The sequence below is a fragment of the Colletotrichum lupini genome, chromosome 3 (assembly GCF_023278565.1).
Source record: "Colletotrichum lupini chromosome 3, complete sequence".
In the NCBI taxonomy this organism is placed as follows: Eukaryota; Fungi; Ascomycota; class Sordariomycetes; order Glomerellales; family Glomerellaceae; genus Colletotrichum; species Colletotrichum lupini.
The window spans coordinates 4,675,056-4,694,138 of record NC_064676.1 but is presented as its reverse complement, the minus strand read 5'-3'; the positions used below and the strand labels follow the sequence as shown (position 1 = coordinate 4,694,138).

At 52.0% G+C, this 19,083-nt stretch overlaps 8 protein-coding genes across 8 annotated transcripts; 3 read left to right on the top strand and 5 right to left on the bottom strand.

Moving 5' to 3' along the window:
- Positions 1-953: 953 nt before the first annotated feature.
- CLUP02_06174 (uncharacterized protein) lies at positions 954-2,005 on the top strand (the record flags this gene model as incomplete). Its single annotated transcript, XM_049285177.1, has 2 exons — positions 954-1,680; positions 1,749-2,005. The coding sequence occupies 2 exons, from the start codon at positions 954-956 to the stop codon at positions 2,003-2,005; spliced, it is 984 nt and encodes a 327-aa protein (XP_049142320.1).
- Positions 2,006-2,186: 181 nt separating this feature from the next.
- On the bottom strand, positions 2,187-2,426 carry CLUP02_06173 (uncharacterized protein; the record flags this gene model as incomplete). The annotated part of the gene is made up of 1 exon (XM_049285176.1): positions 2,187-2,426. One exon carries the CDS (start codon positions 2,424-2,426, stop codon positions 2,187-2,189), a length of 240 nt encoding a protein of 79 aa, XP_049142319.1.
- Positions 2,427-2,588: 162 nt separating this feature from the next.
- CLUP02_06172 (uncharacterized protein) lies at positions 2,589-6,950 on the bottom strand (the record flags this gene model as incomplete). Its single annotated transcript, XM_049285175.1, has 7 exons — positions 2,589-3,067; positions 3,127-3,594; positions 3,760-3,873; positions 3,933-4,008; positions 4,123-4,458; positions 4,525-4,919; positions 4,982-6,950. The coding sequence occupies 7 exons, from the start codon at positions 6,948-6,950 to the stop codon at positions 2,589-2,591; spliced, it is 3,837 nt and encodes a 1,278-aa protein (XP_049142318.1).
- A 1,048-nt stretch (positions 6,951-7,998) lies between these two features.
- Positions 7,999-8,414, bottom strand: CLUP02_06171 (uncharacterized protein; the record flags this gene model as incomplete). Its single annotated transcript, XM_049285174.1, has 2 exons — positions 7,999-8,201; positions 8,363-8,414. Coding segments are annotated over 2 exons (255 nt in total), but the record flags the coding sequence as incomplete, so codon positions are not given.
- Positions 8,415-9,294: 880 nt separating this feature from the next.
- On the top strand, positions 9,295-9,662 carry CLUP02_06170 (ubiquitin family protein; the record flags this gene model as incomplete). Its single annotated transcript, XM_049285173.1, has 2 exons — positions 9,295-9,534; positions 9,600-9,662. The coding sequence occupies 2 exons, from the start codon at positions 9,295-9,297 to the stop codon at positions 9,660-9,662; spliced, it is 303 nt and encodes a 100-aa protein (XP_049142316.1).
- Positions 9,663-10,026: 364 nt separating this feature from the next.
- Positions 10,027-12,476, bottom strand: CLUP02_06169 (LIM domain-containing protein; the record flags this gene model as incomplete). The annotated part of the gene is made up of 2 exons (XM_049285172.1): positions 10,027-12,332; positions 12,398-12,476. 2 exons carry the CDS (start codon positions 12,474-12,476, stop codon positions 10,027-10,029), a joined length of 2,385 nt encoding a protein of 794 aa, XP_049142315.1.
- Positions 12,477-13,676: 1,200 nt separating this feature from the next.
- CLUP02_06168 (CHCH domain-containing protein) lies at positions 13,677-14,244 on the bottom strand (the record flags this gene model as incomplete). The annotated part of the gene is made up of 4 exons (XM_049285171.1): positions 13,677-13,830; positions 13,907-13,977; positions 14,095-14,129; positions 14,184-14,244. 4 exons carry the CDS (start codon positions 14,242-14,244, stop codon positions 13,677-13,679), a joined length of 321 nt encoding a protein of 106 aa, XP_049142314.1.
- Positions 14,245-15,752: 1,508 nt separating this feature from the next.
- CLUP02_06167 (dynamin central region) lies at positions 15,753-18,713 on the top strand (the record flags this gene model as incomplete). The annotated part of the gene is made up of 5 exons (XM_049285170.1): positions 15,753-15,851; positions 15,913-16,299; positions 16,371-17,993; positions 18,047-18,347; positions 18,643-18,713. 5 exons carry the CDS (start codon positions 15,753-15,755, stop codon positions 18,711-18,713), a joined length of 2,481 nt encoding a protein of 826 aa, XP_049142313.1.
- Between the last annotated feature and the right edge of the window lie 370 nt (positions 18,714-19,083).

The following is a 19,083-nucleotide window of genomic DNA, read 5'->3' as shown; positions in this document are numbered from 1 at the left end:
GAGTCAGGACAAACTACTACTCCGTGGCGGGTTTGTGTCACCCTTTGACAGCCACACGCGACTCAGCGACACGGCCCTGAAGGCCAACCGTACCATTCGAGTGACAATACATGCTGTTCACTTTGGTAGCTGATGTGGGAGACAGAGGCCCCTTCGTAATTTTCTGTCTCCCCGTATCTCTCTTATTCACTATTGCCTTGACAATGAAAGGGACCTTGGGATGCCGCGATACGCCCGAATGCCCTAGGCACGTATACGGCCCTGCTTCAACGTTGATTCACAATTCGTTTCCCGCCATGACACCTACACTGTAGTTGAAGGCCGCTCGATTGTATACTCGGAAAATAAGTGATGCTTCATATGTATCCTCGCAAGTAATAAGAAAATCCTCTTGGGCGCGCGTGGCGTCAATCTCCTCAGCCACAACGGCCCGAACCTGATCGAATTACATCCATCTCTATCTCCGTTTCCGCATCCCATTCGTCACCAAGTCCGGGTACTTCCTCCTTTAAACTCATCTTAATCATTGGTTGGTGCCGATTTATCTACGGAGTACACCAGTACGAAACACCTCATTCTTCTCTTCCGTCTCAAATCATTTGTCTTTGCCGGAGACAAGACTTCACTGTCGGTGAATCACCTAGAACCCATACCACGGCTCAATCGCTGCAAATAATTGTCACGGTAGACTCGGTCGGGTTGTTTCCACTGGCCGGGAATACGTTCTGCTTTTCCTGTCCGGTGCTGACGGGGAAAGTACGCTATGCATGGGTAGTTTGAGTCTTTAACACGCCTCGGTACTTGAGCAGGCCGCAAAACGCCCGGCCCCGCACCGCGTCGTGTCCGCAAAACCCACCTCACACCGGACCACAATAGGGTCAGGACCGGAAGGAGACGAAGAGATGGGAACGCCGGGTAGTTCTCGGGCTTCATCGCCACCTCGAGTGGCGTCGATGGGAGTGCATATTCCCGGACCGACAACAAGCACCAATCCCGACGCTGCCGCCAACACTGCGCCCTTTGCCCTTGCCCGGTTCGAGTTCGAGGCAGGCAAGGGTAATGAGGGCACCAAAGTCTTGATGGTAGAATGGGATCCCTCGATATCTCCTTCTTCCTCCTCGCCGGCATCCGAACTCTCACCACCGCCAGCCAAGGCATGGGAGGTTTCGTGGGATGGCAAGACAAACCATCTTCTAGCAAGTAACGATGTCAAAGGAACGCATAAACGGGCGTACTTCCTACTTCCACCAGGTGCCAATGTTCCTCCCACCGTTTCCATTGTTCATCCTGACGGTACATCCCTCACCATCAAACCCCTTCCTGCCATCTTCCCGCCAAGCCTGGTTGCCAGTGAATTAGATACTGGAACACGCGGGGTTCTTCACACCATCTGGGCCAAGGAGAGACTTCGTGAACTTCAAGAAGAGATCGATGCCGAGAAGATGACAAATACCGAAAGCGTCGGCTTAGAAATGGTGCTCCAGGAGCAGCAACGGGTTGTCGATCACTTCGGTATTGTTCCAAAACCCAATAACATCGTCGAAGGCCGGACGATGTCTGCCTCAGAAACTCTACTGAGTCCCATCTCTCCTCAACCCCTGACCGGTAGCCGACTGGGAGAGAAGCTGAAGGGGCTGAAGCTCGCGACTTCTGCAACAGATTTAATTGCTGGTTCGGCTGGTGAGATGACTCACAAAATATAACCTGCGTAACATATCAACCAAGCATAACTAACTAGAGACTCGCAGACAAGAACACGCATCTTCAGCCTGTGTCTTTCTCGCCCGTCCCCAATGACATAGCCGCTCACTCCTTCTCGCACCCTGCTCGGGAGACGACTACTGGTAACCTGTCCCTAGGAGCTTCGGCATCGTTAGACGCCATGCTCGCAGGGGTTGATCTTCATCCGAGACAGCAAGAACAGGACCAGGAGGAGGAACTTTTTGCACTCCCGATGAGCCCTCGCAGTCCTGAGATGAAAAAGAGTCCCTTCAGCTTCGCCTGAAGATAGTGATCGCTTCTGGGCCAACATCATTTCCACTCTCAACGACTTTGAGTACGATCCCAGTCAGGGGGTTTGTGATGTCCCCTGGAGGTATGTCGTGTGTGTGTGTGTGTGTGTGTGTGTGCGAAACTGGGGAACGACAGTAGTAGCTGAAAGCGTGTAGCATACATTCGTAGACGGGCTACAGAACGACACAGACAGGAATTGTATGCTCCACGTCATAGCGATTTTCTAGCCATTTCTGCGAGTACCATTCAGTTTGTAGGCTACTGCTCCTGCGTACTTTCTTTCCTTCTTGTATTCCATAGAATGTTTCTTTCAGATATCTGCTAGCTAGACGTGGTCCTTTGCATTGCGTTGTCATCGCCAATACCGCCATGGAGAAGCAAGAGTAGAAAACAGTAGAGAGAACCGCCGGCATGCCATTGATGTAGTGCTCGTGTGCTGGTTCCCGTTTCTCGATACAGCCGTATGGTTAGCTCCAACCCGCGAGGATCACCACCTCCTGCGATTTCCACTGCCTCATTCCTTTCCCACCTTCACTTAGCATTCCACTGAACCAGGTACTGGAATCGCACTCATTTCATCTCCAGCCACCAACGCGACCTTCGTCCCACCGCTCCTTCCTCTCCTGACGAAGATAATAAAGTACCTTGGCGTCTCTGTACCTCTTGATCCAGTCCAATGTCTCTCTCTCCGACGCATACGCGCCATCTCCCTCTCCGTCGATGAAGCTCTCCTCCAAGACATGGCATACCGAGGCCTGCTCATGGACACCTTGCCCCAGGCGTTGGTACATGGCAGCCGGTGAGAAGGGTGCTAACGCGTGGTCCATATCGGATTGCTTCTGCCGCCACTGGCGCTCGAGCGCATGTGTTGAAAGAAGCTGCGCTTGAGTCGTGGAGCGCTGGTGGGCTAGACGAGCCTCGAGTTCCACAAGCCGTGACGCGAGCTCAAGGTTTTCGGTCAAGGCCGCTTGAAGGGCCTGATGAGACGACGAGAGAGATGGGTGAATCGTACTTGGTGCATGTGCAAGGGCATTAAGCAGGTCCACATTGGTCGCTATATCAGCGAGGTCATGTTTTCTAATACCATCATCAGCCGGGAGAAAGACAACGAACGGCAGGTGATGCCGCTGCCATGTCCAGGAACGTACGCCTTGTCTTGCAACACCTTGGGAAGCCAATGTTCGCCCGGATCAGGCACAGACTCAGGTCGGGCTATTTCGAGCCCGGCCGGCTGAAAGACTTGGTTCAAACGGCTCCCACCTGCACTCTCCACATCAGGCCCGGTGCCGTTACCGTTGCCGTGCCGGGGCGAGTTGAGCATAACCGGCGTGCCTATACGACTTGTGTCGTGGCTACCCGGCTTGGGTGGGAGTACCGGTGGTGGAGGATCATGCATGATGTGGACATAAACACGCAGCCGATTAAAGACTACAACAAGATGATCCTTATTCTCAAGGCCCAGGAAAATCTTCAGGCCAATGACTCGCTTGGTCGGCTGATCAAAGTATAAGGCAAGGTATCTTCCGACTACAGAGATGTCAGCGTTCGTTGGGCGGGGTGGTTCTACAAGACGGAATGTGGCTGTGGTTCATCAGGCAGAGGGGTGCGAGGTTCACAACGTTAAGCAAGGACCTTGTCAGGTGCCCCCACAGCGGATGAATGAAACTAACCAATCAAAACTAAAATTGTGACTGAATTGTACATGTTGTATAGTTAAGCTCACATCTGCGTTTTATGATATCATACCCATAAACACATATCTGTACGGAATACTCAATTGTAAATAGGAACTCAACACAAGAATGGCTTCAAGAGGTACGAAATACGCAGTTTTTTCAATAGACTTTTTGCTGTGATACTCTTTTATTTGTGAGTCTGCAAGTCTCGATGTAATTAATCGCCTCCCTGCATTGATCAACTTGGCAGCTGAACGACCTTGGTGTGTTCGAGGCATATCACGCCCGGCCGAAGTCTTCGTGAGCGGTAAGCCACGCGCTAGCTGAATCTCATGTAGAGGTAACGCATCTCTAGTAGAGGCCTCAGATCCCCATTCCTTATTCCTAACAAACATTGTGACTCGCCAGTAGACTGCCCAATTCAGTGCTTTACGGACCAAAGATCCCGTGACCATCCCATTTCCCGTAGCTTCTTGCTACTCGAATTGGCCGCCTTTTTCTCGCCCGATGCAACGGCCAGAGCTTTGCTGCAGGCAGCAAAACACTCGACCAGTTCCTTCATTCGCTTAGCTTTGGCGAAGCACTCTGCCACATCGGAGCCCTTCTCCGCAATAGTGGCCGCCAGCTCCATACACTCCAAAAAGTTATCCCTCGTCAGCGTCGTGCCGGCGAAATGGAGCGTGCTGATGTAAGCGAGGATCGTCTCGGGAAGATATGCTTCCCGCAGCGCTTGTAAGTCTTGATCCTCTGTCACGAACGGATTAGTTATCTGGAAGATGTGAGTTAAGTAGCAATTACCTTGATCACCCAGCCAGTCAACCAGTAGCGGTCGCACGTGTTCTTTGGCCGCCTTGACCTCGTTGCCAACCTTCGCCCAGAAATCTCGTTTGACAGACGGGTCCCTGCAAGTGGTTAGCAAGACGTTGTAGCCAAAGGTCAGGTTGACATACTCTCTTGACAGTTCCGCTAGGGAAGCGACAGTCTCCATTGTGTCCAAGGCTCTGACGAGACACTCAAGTTCCCGTAAGACCTTGGCGTCCGATACTACTTGACTGGGCGAGAGGTCCATCGCACCCGCGCCTTCGAGCTGGTTGACCCAGAATTCTCCATCTTGTGTCCACCAGAGTTCGTCTTCTGCTTGTTCAGGGAAGTCGCTTGAGCGCATGCGCAGAATGCTGTCGAATGGCACACGATTTGCGAAGCTTCTGGCAGCATTCAAATGCATGGTCTCTGTTCGATGGGGTTCCAGTTAGCTGATAGGAGTCATCTATCTTGAAAAGGCAGGGTCATACTTAGAAAGTGCTTGTAAATTGCCACGCCGATAGAAAAGACATATGGCCAGGCCTCGCTGACTAGAAGCAGCCATTCTACTGACCGGATCAAGCGCTCGTCGACCGCGTCAATGGATTCGGGATCTTCCCCGAAGAAGTCTGTTTTGATGGAACGCCCGTACTTCAAGGACGCCGGGCCATCGTCCATGATCTGGAACTCCCGCATTGCATCGTTTTGCGCAGTATCGGAGTCCAAGGTCTGGAACAAGAACTGTGGTTGTGCCTTGACGAAATCCACCACGTCCAGTCCTGCTTTGTGAATGAAGGTGAGCTGCTCTTGACGAGCCTCGCTATCGGTGATGGGAAGTAGGTTTGTGCTTAACACTTGGAAGGCTCTCGATGGGTGAAGCCTGGAGCAATACAGTGGTATCAACTCCTCCAAGCCTGCTAGTCGGAGCAAGCTGATATACTGCGTAATCGTGTTCTCTTGCAATTCACAACGATCATGATCTGAGCTCATTGTTACGGTATTTGTTTTCAAAGTGCCGAGTTTGTCAAGCGTATCGAAGATGATGAGTGCATGAACAGCAATTCGCAGGCCATCGGGATTTTTGATGTCGGCGAACTTTTCCGTCACTACGTCGACGTTGCGACAGTTGTGATCGGGCATGAGCGCAGATGCCTCCTTGGAATTCGCTTTCTGTGTGATGGCCACACCCTGCTCGTAGAAATGTCGCTGGAGGTCTTTGGAGATAATGGCGGCTTGTAGTGCCTTGATAGGCTCCAGAGCTTCCTTGCTTGTGTGCGGGCTTGTCTCAAGGTTGCGGATCAGGCGTTGCTCCAACGTGGCGGCATCGCCGTGGAACTGAACTGCGTCAAAAGCAGCGAATGATGAGCGAATGGTTGCCGATGCTTCCGGGGAGCATTGGCTGAGTAGGAAAGTGTCGAACTGCGTGCGAACCAGAGCGTTGTAGTGCATGAACATGAAGTCGTCCCAAGTCTGGCATACTCTTTGCACGCTGGGGATGTCTCCGGACAACACCCCATATACTGCTCTCTCAATATCATCGGTACCTCCTTGGCGAGCAAGAGCAAAACACATGCGTCTCCACAGAGTAAGCGCTGAAGGGTCGTCGACAAGCGTGGTCTCGCCGTGGTCACTTGCAAGAGGTAAGGCGGACATGGATACAGCCCTCCAGACCTCCGTCCTCTCCAAGCACCACTCCCGCGTAGTCTCCACAGTACAGCCTCTTCGAAGCAGCTGGAAGCAGCCTACCCAAATAGCCCTCTCAAAGTACTCATCCTGTGGCTCCAACTTGCGACCCTGTCTGATCACAGAGTCTGGGTCTAGTTCGGCAACAAGTGGCGCCTTGTCTGAGTTGACTAGAGAGCGTGCGACCTCCGGAAAATGCACATCAAGCGGGCGTGAAGAACCAATCACACTCTTCTGCAACTTGATGGCAGACCTTGTGTGTATCCAACCGTGAGCGATGATGTCTCCTCTGTCAGCGTTTTGCTGGAGATCTCGTACGAGGTCGTCGATGTCGGGGCCAGCTCTCGCGCCTTGTTGTAACCATTCGAGAATGGTCTTCCTCTCTGTGGCCAACTGGTCGTTCGCAAGGAATGCCCTCCACAAATCTTTTCCATTGTACGTAGCTTCCTGGTTCGTCGAAGATCGAATAGAATATCTCAGCGGGATAAGGCGACGAACGAGATCCCATGTCTGTCTTTCTTGCTCCCATACTCGAATCTCTTCTGAATCTGCCGCAGCCTCTGCCTCTTCTTCATCGTCCAGGTCCATCTCATTGTCGCCAATTGAGCCCTGACGGCGTGGCTTGCGCAGCTGCGACAGCTTTTCGGCGGCATAATCGTGGTATGCGTTTACGAGCCCCAAGACCCTTGCGCGTTTGTCCTCATCGGTGCCTTGGTTTGCCAGGCAATCGTCGAGGATGTTCGCGAACACCTCAACTTCAGGCCCGATTCCGTCCATTTTCGGGAATGTAATCGTTGTCGAAGGGAGCGGAATCTAGGGGAATACTGATCGGAAGTTTGCGCACAAGGAACAGAAGGTATCCGGTCGCCTCGTTAACTTCAATGTGGAATGGTCGATCTTTGGTCGTCGGCAAGGTTGCGCATGGGACCAGGGTAAATATGGAGTCCCGATGCGATCCTAGTGGGTGGTGATTAGCCAAAACAGAACTTGCGGACGAAGTGAGACTATGCAGTGACTCGTCTGCTTACAATCTGTCAATGATTGTGGGCGTCTGTGTTTCCAGGCCGGGGAGATATCAAGTCATGGATGCTGCGGCATAAATGACTTTGCAAGGTGCTTCGCAGCGCCAAAGATGTAACTAGCTGCAACCTAAGAAGCCCTTGCGCGCAGAAACTTTCCCAGGCCCTCGACAAGATTGAAGAAGTTCCCACGTATCGACTCTGAGGATAGAGGAAATAGGAAATAGGCTGGAGGAACAGACTCGAATAGTGGGATTGGGATAGTTGATCAGACCTCCCATCCTACCGGGAAAAAAATCATGAAAACAAACCAGCTGGCAGCTCAATGAGGCGTCTAAGGTAAGGTACCTCACCTTGCGGCGCCAGGAGCGACAGGCGTCCCAGGCGAAAGGCAAGCTAGCGCCTAGCTGGCCCGTGCGCGCAGTACCTAGATGCGCGCGTCGCGTCAAAACTTTGGGCAGGAGTAAACACTGTGTGCATACCTATTCCAGACCTATGCCTTGGACAGACCAGAGATTGACTGTGTAAATACATGTAAAAACACAGTATGGACCCGCTTTAGCAGCCTTTATCAACACACACAGTTGGAAATTTTCTTTGAATTTTCTCTCTCTTTCTTCTTCAATGTCAAGGCTTTTGTATTAGAGTCTCGGAATAAGCACTCAATGCTTGTTCAGATCCTACGGGGTCTCTCAGCGCGCTCAACGAATGCCTAGAAGAATTCCCTCTTTCTTGAATGTTGCCAGATTTCTCTACTCGGGTTAACGTATATCTATGGAAGAGTGTACATTTCAGCATCCCTTTGGCTACTTTTGGGAAACGGCCTCGCGCGACTCCTCACGTATTCTCGACAGTTTCAGTCGAAGCAGATCTGGCTTGGGACAGCTCGCCGACGTAGCGCTGTCTCCTTTTGACTGGTAAAAAGCCTCGCAACATTCGTACAAAGCCAAAATCACCGACTGGCACTTCTCCTCCTTGTACCCGTTTTTGGTTAAGCAATCTGCGAGCCCAAGTCAGATTCAATAATGCCGACTCAGCCTTGCACCTGGTATTTGAATCGTAACGAAGCCATGGAGAATTGCATGATCAAGACCTACCCTGAATAGCGCACTGCGCGGAACTAGGTCAGCGCTGGATCTGTTAAGTTGATTCATGGGTTGGATAATGGACCTACGGCACGAGGATGGCAGGGCGGATTCGCCTTCAGGTCCTCATTCTGACCCTTGCATTGGATTGTCAGCAGCTACATCGTAACACGACGCGGTGTCGGAGAGTCTACCATGACGATCGGTAACGGCAGCGTTGCTCAAGGCCAAACGTCGAAGTTGCGACCGGTCCTGGTGGACAATGAATATGTTAGCAAAGAGCCAGCATGGGCATTGAGTCTCAACCTCGTGATTGTTTCTCAAATATGCTTATTAATGATAGAGCACCTGAACCATGCAATGACGGGAGACAAAAAGGAGGATGCTCGAATACCGACCTACGTGTATGAGTTCCACGAAACTCTGGGAAGGGGCAAATATTCAGATGAAAACTAAGGTAAGGTAAGGTACCTAAATTGAGGTGTTGGTGTAGGTAGGAAAGAAGGTATCTGACTTAAGTTTCACTATCACCTTGAGGCTTAGGCAGGCGACATCTGGGGTGAGAAGGTGTAATACCTACTTAAGGTAAGCCTTAGAAAATCCTGGCTCCACTTTGTCCAATCAATCGCCTCCCATCCCACTTCCGCCCAGTGTCTCTGCCGACCTCTGTAGGTACCTAGAGCGCCTGTCTTTCGGACTCAGTTGCGCCTCCTACTACCGCTCCCCACCTTCCGCCTTTCGTCAACTCTACAAGTCACCTTCTGCACAATATCGCGTGTTTGTTTTCCCGCGCTCTTCACAAGCCCAACTCTCGAGCTTTCACAGCCACACACGTGCGATCTCTCACACTATCGCGAATACGCCCTGCAGCGCAGAGTAGGTGGACACCAATCCATCAGCAATATATCCCTGCTTCGACCTCTATCAACCCACTCCCGTTGACCCCTCCAAAGTTCAAACGACCCACGACAATCTTGTGCCGTTGCTGACTTTTACCCTGTCAGCGATAATCACGAAATGTCTGGCGAACACGAGAACGGAAGCCCGTCTGCTGGCGGTCAAGATGCTCCGCCCGCCGTCGAGCACCTGAACATCAAGGTTACCGACAACAACAATGAAGTCTTCTTCAAGATCAAGCGCTCGACCAAGCTGGACAAGCTTATGACGGCCTTCTGCGAGAGACAAGGCAAGGCTATGAACTCTGTTCGGTTCCTCTTCGAGGGCCAGCGTGTCCAACCCACGGATACCCCAGACACGGTAAGCGTTGGCGACGCGGCTGCCTCCGACATTGTATGCGATACTAACGCGAGTGGCACTATCAGCTCGAGATGGCGGATGGAGACACTCTCGAGGTGCACCAGGAGCAGGTCGGCGGTTCCCTGTAATCAAAAGGAGGCAAGAATAACGGGAAAATACATGGTGGGAGTAGTCGAAGGAGCGATGGATTTCTTGCTTCTTGAGAAGGCCTCGGCTGTCGCAAATGGCGTACATGGATGCAACGGATTCTCCTAATAGGGCCATATGAAGACAGTCAATGACGATTATGACTTTTACCACTTTATTTTGTTCTTCACCTTTCCCCCTAAAGTACCTTATCCAGCCAAACGCTATGCCATTACTCAAGCTGAAAACAATACAGAATGTTAATCGACAACAAAAGCGCAAACGCTTCCCCTATTCCTTGATCCTAACTCCTATCCTAGACAACTCAAAACAACGCCCAATTCTGCAGTCTGCTCGTTTACATCGTTATGCCTTGAGTTCTATCATGCGGCATCCTGTGCATAGTACCATGACCCTGTCACCAACCTCTTTAGGAAAAATTTGGCCGTCGTCGAAACCGCCCTGGCAAGAAGCGCAGCGGAAACACTCATCATGCCACTCACCGCCCAGCGCCCGAATGTATTGTCCGATGACAGCAGTCTTGCACTTCTTGCACTTGGGCGCCCTTCTCTCCGTCCTCTTTGTCTGACAGTTGACACACCACGCATACCCGTCCTTTTCGATATGAGTCATGCCTTTCTCGAATGGATCGCCGCATTCCGCGCAAAAGAAGTGTCCGTAGTGCCAATGCTCTCCCAGAGCGACAACGTGCTCCCCGAGAATGGGTGTCTTGCAGTGTTTGCATCTCGGTGCGTAAAGTTCGTGCCAATCAAGATGACAGAAGAAACGTAGGCGCTCGTCACCGTCTTCGGCCATGGTCTTGCCTGGCGTTTCTTCCAACACCTCGCCATGGGCGCGACGTTGAATTCTGTCGAGGCGCTCTTGGCGATGAGCTTCTGGCTCTGGGCTAATCTCCAAGGCTTCTAGACCAGTACCACAAGCAAAGCAGCTGAAGCACTGGGGGTGGAAGCGCTCTGAGGATCCGCCCAGAGCGACGAATCTACCTTCAATGGGGAATGCGCATTCGTGACACAAAGCGGTTGAGTGTTTGCTAGTGGCAGGGGCTGGTGACCAGTGACGTTGCGGGCGCCGGAAAGGGTGCCCTCTGGATGCTGTCTTGGGGTCAGGCAAGGGCCGCGGCTTCGGATTCGAAGATTCATCGTCGTCGGGAGTGACTATGAAAGGAATACCAGGATTAGAAGCAGGTGGCTCATCTGTCCCGTCAATATTTATGACCGGAATGATCGGGTTGCTGCGTGTTCTGTCCGACGGAGGCTCCTCCGACGCCACCACGATAGAAGGAATTTCCATCGGCTGGTTGTTTTGGCTCGCGGCTCCTGGCCTAGCATCAGTTCTCTCGTCTGGAGCCTTCCACTTCGAGTCGAAGCTTACAATCGGCCGACCAGGGCGATCACTGACAGCCGTGGGTGTAGGCAACTTCGCGCTGCGGTCCTTCAGCTTCATACTTGTGGCCCCTCGGATATCTTCACTGCGTATCTCCATGCCGTTCTTCTTGGGGATATGGTCGTCCACCACAGGCTTCGGAACCGAAGTGTTGATGGTGTACTGTGGGTTGCGTGACTGAGACGGTGGGTTCCGTTGAATCTCGACATTGCACCTGGGTTTCCAGGGTCCAACGCGGTCCGCCTGTGAGTTTGTAGCAAATCGGACTTGATTCTGGGGGTTCTCTGGTTTGTCAACCAGAGGTAAGTCTGCTGCCGACGCTGGCTTCGTCCTGGCCTTGTCTTCCCGGGCATTGGTTTCTGGCTCTTCCCAAATCTGATCACCGGAAAATGGCCTTTGAACTTCGCCGCTGATGTTCCGCTTCATACTGCTGCGACGCTGCCCTGAGCTCCTGGGTTTCGGAAGGGGTCTGGCACCGGCTGGCCCTGAAGTTCCCAAGTCCATCGAAGGCCGGTCGGGACTCTGACTCTCCCCCCCAACGCTATTCCGTGACAAAGCCAAGGAAGGTCGACTTCGCCGAGAGTGACCATCGCTGTCGGTAGAGCTGCCAGAAACTGACCTGGACTTGTCCCTAGCGAGGCCGGATGGATGGGCGCCGTCGGCATGTTTGCCCACGCTTGCGGTGCGAGCATGAGCATAACTGTTCTTTCTGAGGTGAGGCTTGTACCGATACGGTGCGTCCTTGTCAGGAGGGCGGACTCCATTCTGATGCCGCCAGACCAGTTCTGAGGCCTCGTCGAGTGCAGCATTATAGATACGTGTTTCGTCGTCTGGCGTCTCCACGGGTTCATCCTCGACGGGTTGTTCGCCGTTCTTAATGGACATGTCTTCCATGGCATGTCGAAGTGACACGGCCTCTTCCTTTTCCATCCATCGCTGTCCTCTTTCCATGTAGGTGGCAGTCGGCACCACCTGAGAAGGCTTCAGAGGTGATGTTGGGCGGTAAGGTTGATACTCCCGTCCTTGGATGCTCGGAATGGAATGACGGGATGATACACTGGCGTTGACAGAAGGGGGATGCGGTTGCGATGGTACATTGATAGAACTTGGAGTGGAGAGTGCAGGACTTTCGCTTCGTGGAAGGGGTTCGGAAACGCTATGTTCGATTGAAGGGCGTTTTGATCTTATGCTTGAAGAGGAAGGCGGCAGTGGCCTTGCTCCGCCGGGGCGGGCGACTCTGTTGGATCGGAGGTTTGCCAAGTAGGCAGCTAAGAAGTTGGGATTAGCATTCACGACAGGCAGAAAAAGAGAAGCACTCAGAAGCATTTCTCACCGAATTGTTCGTTATTCATGTAGCTTGGCGATGGAGGAGTCACCTTTCTCGTCTTCTCAGTGCTCTTTCTGCGATGCATGCTGGAGAGCTGGCGTGCGGCGAGCACGTCGTCGATCAAGCAGTGGAGACAGGAAATGGTGGTGACGGTAGGCAGTAGGCAGTGGGAACAGGGTGAAGATTGATGCGGTGCCTGGGGAACATGCGGTGAAGGTTTAGTGGATTCGCTTGGCTATGGATGTACGAATAGATGAATAGATGACGATGATGCGTCTACTTATGAACGAAAGGGCAAGACTTAGTCTTTTAGTGACACTCTGAGAGAGGGGTTTTCCGATTGACGGCGATGAAGTTATACTTGAGCCATCCAGCCGTAGCTAAGGTAAGGGGAGGTATTTGGCGTGGGATGTTGTCGGGGCAACGATGACTCTCTCTTCTGCGACAACGAAACATCGAGGGCGACGGGGTTGGGTGAGCTTAAGTTGACCTGCCCGGCTACACTACCTAGGTACGCAGGGGGCTCTGTGCCGTCGTCGGGAACACACCCGGTACTTGAGGGAGTCACCTCAGTGCAGTGTGACCTGATGCCCTTCCAGGTTAGCCCCTCGCGACGTGCATGTTCCCAGCACTTCTCAGGGAAACAACCACAATGACAGCTCCACAGTGGCAGACGCCTACAGATGATGGCTTATGCCCGTGATCCTGTGTCGACTTCTTTGAAAGAAACCACATTCCCTCTTTTAAGCCCCACTATGTGAACATCTTTTCCATGCTGAATGTACCTTACGTCTCATGTTTTGTATTCCACACAGCCCTCAGGAGCAGTTGTATACGCCATTGTGCCCCATCAGATAGCTGCATACCTACCTTAAATATCTGAGAATTGAGATCTTGGGCAATTCAGCATGTCTTAACCAGTTTGTCCCGAAAGCAAGCGCGTCGGTCTGGGTCAAAAGTAACAAAAGTAAGTAGTGCCTTAGACCAAGTGCAGCCTCTGCGTAAACAAACATGCCGTCCCTTGCCTGGGGCTTTACCATGCACAGGGCGACGCCCCCCAGCGTAGTGCTACTGGGTCCGTTGTTAGAGTGCATGACTTCCTTTGCCGCGCATAATGGCTCAAATATTGACAATTTCTCACACATCTGCGTTGTCAAGCAACCACGTCGTTGACGACCCCCACAAATTCGTTGCAATGCAAACAAATGCCCTCTTGGTATGAATTCCGTGAATAATGTACATGTAGAGGAGCAATCGACTGAAGAGCCTCCAAGGACCCGTGATATTACCATCGCAATTCGCCGGGCTTTGCGTCCTTGTCCTTGCCAGTACTTCCCTGGGCTTGAGCTTGGCTTAAAGCCAGACCGTTTGGGTCGTTTGCTGGTTTCGGTCCATTGTCGAAACCCAGATTTCTGAACTCGTCCTTGGCCATGAGGTTTCTGAGGCCAAAGTCAACAGTAGTCAGAATGTCGTCCGTCGTTTCGTCCACAGTCGCATAGTGAAAAGCAGACTTACCGATCCATCCGACATGCAAGGTAGGATTTAGCAAGGTCGCGGCATTCAGCGTCGTTCACCCCTCGTACTTTCTTGATGCACTCGAGATAAGTAGCTATAACATGCTTGCATTCGCCTGATTGGGTGCGCATTAGCAGGCCAAGGACCTCAAAGACGCAATCGATTGGGGCACACATTTCGCAACTCACCATCATGATCAAGTGGGAAACTGCCACGTTGAGGACTGGGTAACAAAACAAATGGTTGTCACACGTTAGCCTGCACTGCACCACCTTACATATCGCATTGGCTGTTGTGAAGAAGGGCCGGGCCAGGTACGAACGGAGTAGGCTTGGCATTGGCTTGTCGAGAACCTGGACCACCAAGTTGACTCATGGTAAAGATGACGCGGGTGAGATTCGATAACGACAAACGATTCAACACAGTTCTAGCTGATAGGTTGTCTTGAGAAGTTGCTGCTGTGTTGATGTGAAGAAGTTGCTGTGCCTGGATATCTTTATCTGAGCCTGAGCATTGAGGGTGAGAAATCTGAGTGTCCGGGGCTCGGGCAGAACGGCGCCGCAGCTTGACTTACCTGTGCAGGTATTGAATGCTTGTATCGCCTACCTCACGTATGCGGTTCTCGATTGCCTCTTTTGCTCAAGTTGCGGAAAGGCTCACATGCGCTGGCTCTGTAGTGGAATCAATAGCTACGTAGAAGGAGGTCCGACAAAGGCGGGTGGAATGATACTGGTCGATTCTGTGAGGTTCCTGAGGTACCAACAGCAACTTAAAGTCTCCTTGGCACCCAGTGACACCCAAGAGTCTACGACGGGACGCTATGGCTTTTTCCAGAGCACCTGTCACTAAGTACCTCAAGAAAAACCCTCGCCCAAGGTAACTAACTAGCTACGCAATCTACGGTAGGTAGCTGAGGGGCGAAGGCGTACGAATAGGTACAAACCACAGAATCAAAATCCAATAGGTAGGTCTTCTCTTACATCTGGTGTTGCTACTGGAAGATTCCGGCAGAGAGGAAACTTTCGTTGATGCATCCGTTCTTACTTTTGAACACTCGCCAGTGCGCGCACCGATGGAACCGCCGGCTACCTGCATACAAATTCAGGGAGGAAGAAAAGACCAAAAAAAACCCAAAGCCTCTTCGCGATAGAAGGGGGGGAAAGGTTATGGAAGATATCTTTCTCTTCATCTTCTTGGGAAAAGCCTCACCGCAATAATTGTTTTCCTCACCCTCTGAATTAGCTTATTTTGGAATATGCTGGCTCATACAGAGTAAGGTAGGTACTGATAGTGATGTAACCGAGCCTGAGGTGTCAGGGACTAGCGGATCCATGGATGTGTATTAGCTAATACTAGGAACCATCTCCTCCACTGTACCAAGCTAAGCATTACGTGCCTTGTCGTTTGTTGGAGCCTTCTGCGTAGGCGACATGGTGGATCGCGCATGAATTCTCGAAATTGAACGACACGCCGGAGAGCATCTACGCGCATCGGCTCGAGCAAAGCCCCCCTTCGCCCAAAAATTCCATCTCGCCTGAAGGGGCTTCGTTCTTAATTTTGTAGTTTCTTCATCTTCTGCCTCGCCCTCAACCTCTAGAGGCAGCCGATCACTCCCGACGAGCCTGCGCTTGCTCCCTTCACCTGCACTAGGTGCCCTGCCTTGTTTTGCGTCGCCCTGCGCTGCAGACTCCCCGTTCGGCCTGGCCTTTCGCCGTGTGAAGGAGCTTCCACTATTTCGCCTCTCGAAGCTCTCCTCGACATCCACGGGTGCTTCACTCCTCACCACCACCACCTCTTCCAACCCGATTTTGTGGGAGTTTCTACCTCCTAGCGTCACCCAATCACCATGGCGTCCCTCGGAGACGACCTTCTCGGCACTGTCAACAAATTGCAAGACCTGGTCTTCAATACTATTGGCAGTGACTCGCTCGATCTCCCCCAAATTGTACGTCGTCTAGTCATGGTGCATGAGCTGTCTAGACGTCCAATCGCTAACATTTGAGCAGGTCGTAGTTGGTTCGCAGTCAGCCGGAAAATCCTCCGTCCTCGAAAACATTGTCGGTCGTGACTTCCTGCCCCGCGGCAGTGGCATTTGTACTCGACGACCCCTGATCCTACAACTCATCAACGTATCTGAGGACGAGAGTGCCCTCGACCCTTCCTCCGACCCCTACAGGTCTCCCGACCTTGCCAGACGATCCGAATGGGCCGAGTTCCACCATATCCCAAACCGCCGCTTCAACGACTTTTCGGATGTAAAGCGCGAGATCGAGAACGAAACAGCACGAGTGGCGGGCAACAACAAGGGCATCAACAGACAGCCCATTAACCTCAAGATCTACTCGCCACATGTGCTCAACCTGACACTTGTTGATCTTCCCGGCCTCACAAAGGTATGCCACCATGCTTGCCTTCTTCAGTGCTCAGCGTCAAACGCCTGGCATACTCTAACACAAGCTCTTAGGTTCCTATTGGCGATCAACCTACAGACATCGAAAAGCAGACGCGGAACCTGATCTCCGAGTACATCGCCAAGCCGAACAGTATCGTCCTTGCCGTATCTCCTGCCAATGTTGATATTGTGAACTCGGAGGCTCTTAAACTCGCACGACATGTCGACCCTCTTGGTAGGAGGACGATTGGCGTGCTTACCAAGGTGGACCTCATGGATCATGGTACGAACGCATTGGATATCCTATCTGGCCGCGTGTACCCTTTGAAACTTGGGTTCATCGGTGTTGTCAACCGCTCTCAGCAGGACATTCAGGGCGCCAAACCCATGGAGGAGGCTCTCAAGGCCGAATCTGAGTTCTTCAGGCACCACCCCGCCTACCGGAACATTGCTAGTCGATGCGGCACTCAATACCTGGCCAAGACGCTGAATACGACTCTGATGGCTCACATTCGCGAGCGCATGCCGGATATCAAAGCTCGCCTTAACACTCTCATGGGACAGACTCAACAGGAACTGGCAAGCTATGGCGATATGCACTTTAGCGGCAAGGAGCACCGTGGATCCCTCATCTTGCAGCAAATGACACGCTTTGCCACATCATTCATCTCATCCATTGACGGTACGTCGACTGAAATATCGACTAAGGAGCTCTGCGGCGGCGCTCGTATCTACTACATCTTCAACTCCGTCTTTGGCATGTCCCTAGAATCCATCGACCCGACTTCGAATCTTTCGGCCCTTGATATTAGAACAGCCATTCGCAATTCCACCGGTCCCCGTCCCAGTCTATTCGTACCCGAAATGGCCTTTGACCTTCTCGTCAAGCCTCAGATCAAGCTTCTCGAAATTCCTAGTCAGCGATGTGTAGAGCTTGTTTACGAGGAGCTCATCAAGATTTGTCACACCTGCGGCTCAACTGAACTGTCTCGATACCCGAGACTGCAAGCTAAGCTGATTGAGGTCGTGTCAGACTTGCTGCGAGAACGCTTAGGGCCGACCTCCGGTTATGTCGAGTCTTTGATTTCGATCCAAAGAGCGTACATCAACACTAACCATCCCAACTTCCTGGGTGCTGCCGCTGCCATGAGTCACGTTGTGAGCAATAAACAGGAGAGGGAGCGAAAGCGTTTGATTCAGGAAGAACGAGAAAGACGGGAGAAGAGGCGTCTCAAGGAGTTGGGCGCTAATGGCACCGAAGGCCCGGAGGGCGAGGAGGAAGAGCCGGCTGTCATCGAAAAGGCCGAATCGAATTCTCTTCGGAAGCAGGCAACTAAGGGCGCGCGCAGCTTGTCACCCGGCGTACGGGAGAACGGCACTACCGGTCTGAATGCGGCGCTCAACGGAGCAAGATCAGCTTCTCCGTCAAGATTCAATGATAAGGGCCTGGGCGGCGCGCGCGACTCTTTCTTGACCTACTTCTTCGGCAAGGATGGTGCTTCGGCGATTGGAGCAGCATCATCGCCCAACTCCTCCATCGCTCGGCACGTTAGCCAGAGCTCTGAGCCCACATTTTCACAGAGCATCCGGCGAGCTGAAGACAAAGTGGCTTTGCGTGCCCCAGCACAAGCTTCGTCCCGGGACGAGCTGGAATTTGGCAAGCCCCAGCAATCCATAGATTACGGCTCCCTCTTCGTAGGTTTCTCTCTTCCTTTTCTCTCATTGATGATTATTAATACAATCTCCAGGGTACGGCTAGTGGCGAGCCAGCCATGACAGAACGAGAAGCCATGGAGACAGAGCTTATCCGAGCACTTATCTCTTCCTACTTCAACATCGTGCGCGAGTCGATTGCGGATCAAGTTCCCAAGGCTGTCATGCACCTGTTGGTGAACCACTGCAAGGATGTAGTCCAGAACCGACTTGTCAGCGAGCTTTACAAGGAGGCGCTGTTTGAGGAGCTTCTGTACGAAGATGACGGTGTCAAGAAGGAGCGTGAGAAGTGCGAGAAGCTGCTCCAGACGTACAGGGAGGCGGCCAAGATCATTGGTGAAGTGTTATAGATACGTGTTGGAAAAGAAGAAACAGACATGGCGAAACTGGCGCCACATGTTTGCATTAACGCCCTCTCTATCTCTCTGTATCTCTCTGCCTCTTCCTACCTCCTTTTCTCTCACTTTCTTCCCCACTTCCTACCTCAGTGTGTGTTGCGCACACGGATATACACTCTCGGGGTTGTCAGGCGGATAAAAGGCGAGGTCTCGTTAGGGGGCGTTTCCGATGGAAAAGGCTCTTGGATGTCTGAGAAACGATGCCATAATCGTTGTGCTGTACCTCATCTCAGTCTGCTGGGTGCCTATCATGTACCTTTTTGTGTCGAAGAAGTGTGTAATAGAAGATCCTCAACTTCAATAAAGTCAGACTAATATTCAGCTATGGGTATATTATAATGCACCCAGAGAATGTGAATGCCGACCTTGAGAGATTCGCCTCCTGTATAAGCATTCTTTGCCCATTTATCCGTTGCAATCACATGGAGTCAGGCTTGATGCTCGGTTTTCGTGAAACAAAAACAGATTTGGGTACGAGGAAAATAAGTAGAGCATGGTGCTATTCGGCTGCATTTGACTACTGTGTTATGCTATTCCTATCCCATTAAAGAGGTACATTGTCTGGCTAGTACTCTGATGGTCTTTTAGCGCCGGGATCTGACATGGACGCTGGGTTGTTTGAGTCATATTCTGCAAACGATGATGGAGCAATCATGAATTGGGCTCCTGCAGTG